Genomic DNA, 11883 nt, shown 5'->3' with positions numbered 1-11883 from the left:
ATTGCTACAGTCACTATATTATACCTATCTTGTTGGGGTCTTCCTTTTTCACACTGACCCTCCTGCACTCTCTAGCAATAACATACTTCCTAAAATCTACATTTATAAATGCTAAGCCAAGATTATTCTCATAGTTTTGTTATAGGCAACCATTTTCATTTTATGGAAATGAAAGGAATAAGTATATTTTTTTTAATTTAGGTTGTTTATTTTTCATTTCAATGAACATCTACAGAGATTTGGGGATTCCATTCTTTCATTGTTGCACCCTTCTCCCCGCCCCCCCGTTTGCTCCTCTCCTTGAAAAGCAAAAGAAAAACTCCCTCATTGGAGTTCACTAGTTCACTTTCTTTTTAAAAAAATATATTCAGTCATTGATGAACAATTTTTTGGGGTTTATTTTTCTTTTGTTATTTATTTACTGGTTACTTTTGAAAAAAAAGAGCTCTCATTGAGGCATATTTTTGCATATTATATAATGCGCCCACCCAATCGTATTCAGTCATTTTTAAATAAATTTATCAAGTTGTATAGACATTACCATAATTCAGTTTTAGCACATTTCTATCACCTCATTGACCTCTTATGCCATTTAACTATAAACCCTATCATTCACCAGCCCTCAACAAAAATTATCTGTCAACCTATCACTCACTTTGCAGCCCTGGGCAACCACTAATCTATTTTCTTCCTCTCTGGATTTGCCCTTTTAGATATTTCTACGTTAATGGAATCATAAAACATATGGTCTCTTGTGTCTGTCTTCTTACTTAGCATAGTGCCTATGAGGTTCATCGAGGTATTATCACCTATCAATAGTTCGTATTTTTAAAATACTGTTTTCTATACTGGTTTGCATACAAAATTCGTGTAGATTGAGTTTCACACTTCATTCATGTTGTGTTTCATACAATCATTATCATACATTGTGCTTTATTAAAAAATTAATTACATTGAAGAGTTCATATTTTTTCATTTTTTATTGCTAAAAAATAGTGCATGATATACCATGTTTTGTCATTTTACTCACTAGTTGGATGGTATTTTGGTTTGAACTCCCCGCCCCGCAATTATGGTTTTATAAAGAATGCTGATGAAAATATAGAATACCACTATTAAATTTTTAAGTTTAATAGCTCTTAAAATTGGGGTTAAATTATCCATCAGATAATTCTCTTCATCCAGCTGGTTTCTCCAAATGTGGACAGTACAGTTCCCTGAAATTGCAACTAAAGTTGATATTAATGTTTTAATAAATAACTTTAGGACTAAATGGCCCAGAGAAGAAAAGCTTAGTTAATCTAATAACAATCTTATTCTGTGCTGGCTTATGAGAAACTGTTAGCCAAATGTCCTCCATCTTCACAGAAAATAAATGAGAGGAATTGGATTTAAGTCTCAGCAAAAACACTTCAGATAGACCTAAGGATACTTATTTTATATGACAGTGGATGATATCAAGTTAATGTGCAATATTATAAAAACAAAACCTGTGTCATTTCCTCTGAGAGAAGCTTATACAAATGGATTTTAATCTGTCTGCAGCCATGTGGCCCTTTGTGATCCCCTAAAAGGAATATTGTTCTTTATTTTTCCTTTTAATATTGTTCTTTTGAGATAGCTTTTTTGGTATGTTTTAGGAAAGAATGTTCTGTTTTCAAAGAGACCATTTCATTGTACTCATGAGAAATAAAGCCAGTCATCAAAGAGTTTTACACAAACTCTGAGTAATCCAGGAGGCAGGACACCGCTTCAGTATCCTAAACAGAGGAGGGTGCTTTAGCTAATTCTCATTTTCTAATAATAGCTAGAATAAGATAGACCCTAGATGAGATGGAGCAACTCATTGATTGAGGAAAAGGGGACAGGTGTGTCAGAGACAGTGAGGTTGGCTTAGGATAGAGCAGGGTTCAGAGCTGGTGTGCATAGGGTTGGCTACAAGTCACAGGCAACTCAACAGCACATAACAACTCAACAACAAACTCTCCTCCATTCTGAGGTTTATAGTCACAGAATAATTTCACACAATCCCCTTTAGATTTCACAGTTGAGTGGTTCTCGCAATTACCTGCGTCACAGGGCAGTTCAGAGCCCTTGCCAATAGAATTTCTTCTTTTTTTTTAATTATGAAATTTTATTAATTTTAATGAACATTTACAGAGATTTGGGGTTTTCATTCATTCATTGTTGCACTATTTTCTCTACCCTCCTCCCCAGTTCATTCTTCTTCCCCCACCCTTGAAAGTCTGTTTTAATTGTCCAATTGCCACAGTGCTTGTCAAAGTAGAATTTCTTCTCTTTTCTGTTTTTAATCTTCTGTTGTGTCCAGTGATGGAGTCTAGTTACATTGGGCTACTTATCTTCTTGAACATGGGCTAACTCCTCTATGATTTTACCATACTGTCTTTCTATATACCTTGTCTATTTGGAGAACTAAAGTTTAACTTGTAGTCAAGCCAACACACTGTCTTTTCTGTAAGTAAGTGCTCTCCTTTCCTGGGCCTCAGCAGAATTCATTGCTTCTCATTTTGGGCACGAAAATAAAGAAAACAAAAGTCCATTGTCATCAGAGCAAACTCATAGCAAACCCATATGCTCTAGAGGAGAGCTGCTCCACATGATGTCTTTGACCATAAGGTTTCCTTGACTGTAATATTTAAGAAACAGATCACTGTGATTTACTTCATCAGAACTGTTGGGTGAATTTGACATGAATCTTTAGGTTAACAGCTGATTGAAAACTAGTTGTGCTATCCACGGACATTTGGACATTCATACGGTTGAATAATACAGTATGAAGTATTACATCTGTGACTTTGGATAAGTAATGTAACTTCTCCATATTTTTCTTTCCTTATCTGGAACACTTTTGCATCTTTCTGAAGAATCCTATGGAACTCAGATGTCACAACATATTATATACAAATATAATAGATTCGTATTAAGAGTAGAAATAGGCACATATAACTTCAGATTATTTTTATAGTCAATTGACTGTGGGTTGTCTTGTTCCTTGACAACATCAATCTTGTTGCATTAATTTAAAAAAATTTATTTTATTAATTTTAATGAGCATATACAGAAATTTTGGTTTTCCATTCATTCATTGTTGCATTTTTTTCCCTGCCCACCCCATCCCCTTCCAGTTCGCTCTTCTCTTTGAAAAGAAAAATTCCTTCATTGGTATACAACATCCCCCTCAACCCCATACACTACACTATGCAACCTTCATTCTGAACTCTTGTCATAACCATAATACCCAGTCATATTTCGCTTTTAAACTGTTCTCTCCCTTATCTGTTGCAATGCAGTATACATAATTTATCCAATTTTTCTCAGTCTCACCCCAACCCTGATGTCAGTCTGTTCTACAACAGTGGCACTATGCAGTATTTGTCCTTTTGTGACTGAGATATTTCACTCAGCATAATGTCCTCCAGCATCACCCATTTTGAATAATATTGCATGAGTTCCTTGTTTTTTCAATGCAGCATAGTATTCCATTGTGTGAATATACCATGTGTTTACTTTTGTGTCCTAGATACCGAGCCGAGCCCACATCCTGATACATAATGAATTTTTTGTAAGTAGACAGGAGGCTATTATTATCATCACTGCATATTAGAAAGTAAAGCCCCAGATGCTATCATCCCATCATTAATTCATTATCACTTTTCCTTCATTTTATCAATAAGCCTCCATAGACCTTTGGAGGACTTGGAGTCTGAATCTATATGCTATCTATATGTCATCAAGGGTTGTTATACTCTAAGATATCACTGGGTTAACTCTTACTCATAGCAACCCTGTGTGTACAATGTGATCAAATGTTCCCTACTCCTGTGCCATCCTAACAGTAATAGGTGTGATTGAGCCCATTGTTGCGGTCATTGTGTCAGTGCATCTCATTGATGGTCAACCTCTTCTTCACTCAGCATATTGGTATCGTTTTCATAAAGCATTATTTTCATCGGCTCCTTGGAGGCAAGGATTCTGAGGCTTCGTCTGACATACTTTGGGCATGTTGCAAGGAGGGACAGGTCCTTGGAGAGGGACATCATGTTTGGGAGAGTGGAGGGACAGCACAGGAGAGGAAGACCCTCGATGAGATGGATCTATTCAGTGATTGGGGTGATAGGAGTAGGTGTGTCAAAGACAGTGAGGCTGACACAGAATATAGCAGGGCTTAGGGCTCTTATATGAAGGAAAAAGAAGAAAACCTAAGAATAATGTGGGACACCATCAAGAAAAATAACATGCATATCGTTGGAATCCCAGAAAAGGAAGAAGCAAGTAAAGGTACTGAAAAAGTTGTGGAAGAATTACTAGAGGAAAACTTCCCAGGCATAATGAAGAATTAGAGAATATGTATTCAGGGCTCTTATACGGTCACTATGAGTTGCAAGCGACTCGATGGTACATAAAAACAACAACAACATATCCTTAAGCTATAGAATTTTCAATATTTTTAAAAATTAATATGTATTTGAAGGTGTCATCCATGCTGTAATTTATAAGTATTTGTCAAGACAGTTGGAGAACAATTTTACCCAAGCCCTCTTGAAGATGACAGGTGCTAAGACCTAAGGGAATCCAGGCAGCTCAGATCTAAGATGAGAAATCTCACGTAGGGTGTGGTACAGTGTGGGCAGGTACAGAAAAGCCAGTTCTTCCACACATGAGCTACCTGCGTTCCGTGTCAGTTCTCGCCATCCGACTCCAACTTCTAACAGACTGTACACTTGCTCATTGACCTGCAAGCATGTTTCTGGCAAAGGCTTTGTTGGAAGGGGCCGATCGTGGTCTTGGAGAAGCGCTTGGAGGCCTTCTTGGAGGAGGTGGTCGGAGAGCAGGAGGAGGAAATATTGGAGGGATCGTGGGAGGCATTGTGAATTTTATCAGCGAGGCTGCAGCCGCTCAGTACACCCCAGAACCACCACCCACTCAGCAGCACTTCACCAATGTAGAGGCCAGTGAAAGCGAGGAAGTTAAGCGGTTTCGGAGACAATTTATGCAACTGGCCGGGCCTGACATGGAGGTGGGTGCCACTGACCTGATGCATATTCTCAACAAGGTCCTTGCTAAACACCCAGATCTCAAGACTGATGGCTTCACTCTTGACACGTGCCGGAGTATTGTCTCGGTCATGGACAGTGACACAACCGGAAAGCTGGGCTTTGAAGAATTTAAGTATCTGTGGAACAACATCAGGAAATGGCAATGTATTTACAAGCAATATGACAGCAACCATTCTGGGGCTCTGGAAAGTTCTCAGCTGCGAGGGGCTCTGCAGGCAGCGGGCTTTAAGCTACACGAAAATCTCTACCAAATGGTTGTCTGCCGGTATGCTGATGAGGATGGGAGTATGGATTTTAACAACTTCATCAGCTGCCTTGTCCGCCTGGATGCTATGTTTCGTGCCTTCAAGTCTCTGGATCGAGATGCCGATGGCCTCATTCAGGTGTCTATCCAAGAATGGCTGCAGCTGACCATGTATTCCTGAGGCCGGCACTGAGAAGGCCCGCCTGCCCTGGACAACGTGATTTCTACAAGCCGAGTGGTGCCCTCTGCAAGGTGGCTGATACCTACCATCCAAGGACTGCCATTGCTGGTCAGCCCGTCACAGCTCTGCCTGCTTCTTGTAACACCCTTTGCTACTTAATTAAAAAAGCTTTTTCATGAGAAGTTATTTGTGTGGTTTGTATTTCAGCATTTTGAGATACTATTTTAACAGAGATTTGGAGAAAGAGAGAGAGAGAGGATTCGGGAGGAGGGGAGAAGCTTGCAGGTGGACTCTAATGGGGAAGATATTTAGTGATTGCTTGTTTGTTGTTGTAAATTAAGTCCAAGAAGTAGGAACTTTGTTGTTAAGAATGAACTCTTAAAAAAAAAATCCTGGAGTAAATCAAGGAAGCACTCAAGAGATAGTATTTTTCCCTTATAAAAAGTGAGAAAGGGAGTTAAAAATCCTTTTTTTTTACCCCTTCTTTCTTAATCTCACATCTGGTCTTTCTGTTCTGTTAAAAATATGAAGTGTTTTCCAGGAAAGCTTCCTATTGAATCATATAGAAATAGCTTTAGACATAGGAAGTAAGCAGGTTCTCGAAGTCTGTAGTTTTATTTCTCCAGTAAAAAGAAAAAGAGTAAATAAGCATATAGCACTTTTGTTTTGTTTTGCTATATTACTAATGAGAGTTTTAGGGAATGAAGGGTGTATCTCTAGTTCAAGATATTTCTGGTTGCTTCCATGAGCCATATCTCTTATGTGTACTACCGACAAAATCAGACATGCCCAGCCCTCATTAGCCAGCTCTTGTCATGTCTTGCCCAGCTTGGAGGATGGAAAAGTCTTTTATTCCTTTTTTGGAAAACTACAGGCAGAATAAAGGTAAACAAAGTTTAAATAAAATATCGGACAGATATAAAGCATTAGAAAGACAAACATTGCTTACTTTATTACAGTTGTTCTCTGCTCTGCCTACAATGTAGAGTCTCTGAAAGAACCCTTTAAGGGTCCCAGGAATGCTCCCACCGACCCAGACGTGAGTGAACTAAGATCTTCAGAGATGGGGGTTCGGCTATACTGATGGTTAAGCTCCCCTGGTGATTCTAATGAGCTCCCAGGATTGAGAACCACTGCTTTAAAGTAAGACAGTCCCCAGGATTCTCAACTCTGACTCAGGAGCGAGTAAAGCAGAGCTAAGAGATTCACTACAGGGAGTCTGTGGGTGACAGTCAAGACCCCAAGGGGAATTTGAAGATGAATCAGAACAGGTGCAGCCTTAGCCTGATTTAAGACAAAGATTGACAGTGGCCCTGAGATGAATGGCTTCTGGTAACCTCGAGGCTGTAGATTTTTATGGGAGCAGACGGCCTCCTCTTTGCTCTAGGCATTGACCAGTAGATTCAAACTGAAGACCTTTTGGTTAGCAGCTGAATGCTTTTACCCAGACCATTCCCAGGGCTCTTATCTATAAACTATTTCCACTCACTGACATTGAGTCTGGTGCAAGAAAGTACTTGAAGCCCTCTCTCAGTGCTTTAAAAGCTGGCTGCATGCATAGCAAGTGAAGGTATTTGTAATGAATGATTTGTTTCTAGTAGCATCTCCAGTGGTTTGAATCCCTGTGTGGCCTTGTGGGACTGGGGATTCTGGAGTCAATGAGACTGGCTCAGGACGGTGCAGGCTTCGGAGATGCTATACATAGGGTCACTATGGGTACAGGCGACTCAACAGCACTTACCTAACACCACCACCTAACAGCAGCTTTGTGGGAAAAAGATGGACATTATCTTCCTGTTAAGATTTATGGCCTGGGAAATCCAAATCTTTCTGTTATGTTAAATGGTGGCTTTCTGCGAGTCAAAATATACTCAGTGGCAGTGACTTTTGAGTGAGGGCTTGGTTCAAGATGCCCTGGTTAAAATGGGTTACGTGTAGTTCTGCTTACTGCAAGGTGAGCAGTTTTCATTTACTAGAACCACTGGTGGACGACTGGGGAACCTGGTGTCCTAGAGGATTAGGAGTTGTACTGCCAGTCCAAAGGTAGGTGGCTCAAATCCACTAACTATTCTTCAAGAAAACGATGGTCAGTCTCCTCCTGCATGGTTTACAGCCTCTGAAAACCTGCTGGAGGGTCAGCTTTGAGTGAGTTCAAACTCACTAGCACATAACAACAGTTTCTCAAGAGAAAAATGAAGCATTCTCTTTGCTGAAAGATTTATCACCTCAGAAATTTGATGTAGGGTCTCTGTGACTTGTGGCTAATCGTTTGGTTTTTCCACCCAAGGGAAGTCTTTTCAAACTGAAGGCAGATTTACATGGCTTTAAATGGCAAATTGTAAGTCAAACATTTCTAACCCAGGGACTATCTATACTGCTAGCTCTCAGAAGGAAGATAGGAATATCAGGAGCCAGTCTTTAGCTTGGCTTTGCCATTTTTATCTCTGGGGTCCTGAAGGCATGCAGTTCAAGGCCACCAGCAGCTCCACAGGAGAAGGATGGGCCATCTCCTCCCATGCAATTAACTGCCTCTGAAAACTCACCCGAGGGTCAGCCATGGATCGGTTCTATGGTACACACACAACAACAGCAACATTATTCAGTGAGCAGAAACCAGAATCCCAGGGTGAAGTGGACTCGGGGGAGTGAGAATACATTCCTGAGTGCTCAGTTCATCTTCCTGCTTTTTAATTAGTTCCCACCTCCCCTGCCTGTCTGGTTTTTAATTCCTTCCCTCTCCTGCAGGCTATTTTTGGAAAGTCCATGCAGAAAGGTGATGTGTCATGAGTTGAAAGAGAAATTCTCTTTCCTGACCAACTCCTTTCAAAGAAAGTTGTAGCTGTAGAAATTGTGTAACTGGCCTGTTAGCAGCCTTTTAGCTTTTGGCCTCTGTATTCACCATCATCACCATCTAATATTTATGAAACACCAGTGTATCTGATTCAGGTGCATAGAGACTGGGCCAAGTGTGGAGCTCACGTCCTTTTCCTCAGGGGACTTGTCATTTAAGCTGGGCCTGGCGTGCTGTTTGGACCAGGTGTGCTTATAGAAATGGTGGGGATGCTGCCAGCAGCCACATATTAATGTTAGTATCTCTATTTTGGAAGAGGCCTGCTTACATAAAGCAAGGGTGTAGGAGAATTGCCAGGTGAGGGGAAAGCTGCCAAGATGTCTTTTAAGGTCTCAGGAAATTGGGTTATGATTTAGCCTTTCCACATGGTGAATGTGGAAAGGACAGTATAACCACACATCCTTCCTTCATTTCATTTTTAAATGTTTTACAAAAGTCAAGACAACTATTTACATTTGGACTAAGGTTAAGTATACTACTACTTGCATCTCAAGAAGGGATCCAGGTGGTGCAATGGGTTACAAAGGAGCAGCTAATTGAAAGGTTGTTGGTTCAAATCTACCAGCTGCTATTCAGGAGAAAAGTTGGGGCAGTCTGCCCCTAAAAGATTTACACCCTCAGAAATGCTATGGGGTTGTTCTCCTTTGTCCTGTAGGATCTCTAAGGAGTCAGAGTTAACTAACTGGCAGTTAGAGGTTTTTAGGTATTTCATTTTGGTTTTTGGTTGCTCCTCAGATAGAAGTACTACTAGTAAGACTCTTTTCTAGCAGGTTGTTGTTGTTGATTGTCGTCAAGTATGACTCATAGCAACCCTATGAATAAAAGACTGGAAGCCTTTCTATAACTATCATTGTTTCTCTAAGTTCATAGAGTTTCCAGAGGCATGTTGTTTAGGAACTAGATGCCACTCTTACTCTCTTCTAGCAGGTAGAAACTGATAATACCCAGGGGTTTGTTTTTGTTTCTTTTTTCTGCTCTGAATTTTCACCTAATTCATTTAAATAATTCCTGGAGTGTATACTGACATCCTGGAGAGGGTTAAACTGGGCTGCTCCTTGGAGGCAAGGATTCTGAAGCTTCATCTGACATACTTTGGTCATGTTGTAAGAAGAGACCAATCCTTGGAGAGGGACATCATGCTTGGGAGAGTGGAGGGCAGGCACAGGAGAGGAAGGCCCTCTATGAGGTGGATTGATTCAGTGACTGGGGTAATTGGGATGAGTGTGTCAGAGACAGGGCGATTGGCACAGGACAGAGCAGAGTTTAGGGCTGTTGTACACAGGGTCACTATGAGTCGCAAGCGACTTGACGGCACATAACAACAACAACATACTGACATATGGCAAACTATCACATATGGTTTTGAAAAGTATCTTTGTCAATGACTTCCTTTTGCTTGGATCCACAGTTACCACCTATATAGGAGCAAGAGTCAAGAAATTAATTTTTTTTTTTCTGCACTGGGCAAATCTGTCGTTAAGTACTGCCAAAGTACTAACATGGAAAGATACTCGTATGAAACCTAAGGTGCTCCTGATCCAAGCTATGCTATTTTTAATTGCTTCCTAAGCATTTCAAAGTTGGACAATAAGTATGAAACTTTTTCAGTCCATTTCTTTGTGGATGGATATTGGGCTAGTTCCTTGTTCTTCCTATTGTGAATAATGCTGCTGTGGACTTGGGTGTAGAAATCTCTGTTTGTGTCTCATTTCTATATCCCTTGGAGTATATTCCCAGCACTGGGATGGTTATATGGAATATCTATGTTCAGCTTTTTTGAGGAAATGTCAATCTCCCTTTCAGAGTGGTTGTACCATTTTACAATCTCCCATCAACAACATATGAGAATTTCAGTCCTATCTATATCCTCTCGAACAGCCACTGCTCCTGGGGTGAGATGGCATCTCATTGTGTTTTTTATTTGCATCTCTCTTATTGCCTGTGATTTTGAGCATTTCTTCGTGTGTCTTTTGGCCATCTGAATGTCTTCCTTTGTGAGAAGTCTTTTGTCAATTTTGTGATTGGATTATGAGTTTTTTCTTTATGGCAGCTCTGTAGTATTTGGAAAACCTGTTATGAGACCCTTTTGTGAGATGGTATTGCCAAATATTTTTTTCCAATTCAGTACTGAATAAGTCTTGGAGAAAGTTCATCACAGATACTTAGCACTTGTTATTAGTAGGGACCTGTCCCATGCTTGGACAGATGGAGGATCATCAAAAGAGAGGAAAAGTCTTAACGAGGTGGACTGACATAGTGACTGTGATAATGGGCTCAAGTGTATCAGAGGTGATGAGCATGGTACAGGATAGATCTACTGTTCATAGGGTCACTATGGGTCATAATTGACTTGAGAACAACAATAACAACAATATCATCTCCTGGAATTTTAGCGCCAAAATGGAAGGGCAGGAAGCTGGCTTTCACTAGCCTCCACTTTCTTGTTTGTTGTTCCATCACCACCACCTTTACCCTCGATGCCACACACACCAGTTCACAAAGGACTTTCCCCTCCACCCTGTGTTCTCAGAAATGCCCTGACATTGTACTGTATATCGTTTCTCCTCTATGGCTGATTGTAAAAGTTCTTTCCTCTGAACACTCATAGCTTTGGATCAACAAATCCCTTCCTCTTTCCACCTCCCAACAAATACTAACTCTAAGATACGAAAGAAATAATAGTTTGTTCTTTTAAAAAAATTTTATTTTATATTGGTTTGCTTACAGAGTTTGTATACATTGTGTTTCACACTATTCTTCATTCACGTTGTGTTTCATACAAACATTCCCATTCGTTATGTTTTATAAATTTTTTAATCACCATTGGACTCTGCCCACCATTACCCTGTCTTTTCAGGTCCCCATCAGATCTTTTCCATTTCCTTCACCCCTCTCTCCACCTGCCAAATTGTGTACCTCTGTGATTTCACTCCTAGCCATCCTCACCCACTGTTCCTATCTCTTCCTCCTTTGGATTCCCATACACATTTTACTCGGTATCCTTCTATTTTGACAATAATGTTCTTATTCAGTATTTGCCCTTATGATACTGAGTTAGGTTACTCAGCATAATGCTCTCCAATCTCTCCCAAGTTATGTTGTATTTTTTGAGATCATTGTTCTCGAGTGTTGCATAGTATTCTATTATATGAATGTAGCATAATTTCTCAATCCATTCAGTTGTGCTTGCACATTTGAGCTGTTTTCATGTTCTTGCATGAATCTTGTTTTCATGTGAATAACATGGCTATGAACATTGGTGTACAAATCTCTATTGGTGTCTCAGATTTCATTTCCTTGGGGTATATTACTAGTAATGGAATAGCTGGGTCATGCAGAGTTTCTATGTTCAACTTTTTGAGGAAATGCCAAACTGTCTTCCAGAGTCATTATACCATTCTACAATCCCATCAACAGTGTATGAGGGTTCCCATCCAACCGTATCCTTTCCAACATTTATTACTTGCCGTCCTGTTAGGCTTTTCCACTGCTGTTGGTATGAGATGGTATTTCATTGTAGTTTTAATTT

General features: G+C 40.0%; 2 protein-coding genes across 2 annotated transcripts in view; both read left to right on the top strand.

The window, feature by feature from the left end:
* LPCAT2 (lysophosphatidylcholine acyltransferase 2) overlaps positions 1 to 11883 on the top strand; it is a 103626-nt gene that overhangs the window by 66930 nt on the left and 24813 nt on the right. The gene's annotated exons all lie outside the window — the stretch shown is intronic.
* On the top strand, positions 4763 to 5503 carry CAPNS2 (calpain, small subunit 2). Its single transcript, XM_006882523.1, has one exon. The coding sequence runs from the start codon at positions 4763 to 4765 to the stop codon at positions 5501 to 5503; it is 741 nt and encodes a 246-aa protein (XP_006882585.1).

The sequence above is a fragment of the Elephantulus edwardii genome, unplaced genomic scaffold, assembly GCF_000299155.1.
Source record: "Elephantulus edwardii isolate Elephantulus edwardi_28Jun2011 unplaced genomic scaffold, EleEdw1.0 scaffold00021, whole genome shotgun sequence".
Lineage (NCBI taxonomy): Eukaryota > Metazoa > Chordata > Mammalia > Macroscelidea > Macroscelididae > Elephantulus > Elephantulus edwardii.
The sequence above is the reverse complement of the archived record's forward strand: the minus strand, read 5'-3'. Positions and strand labels throughout refer to the sequence as shown.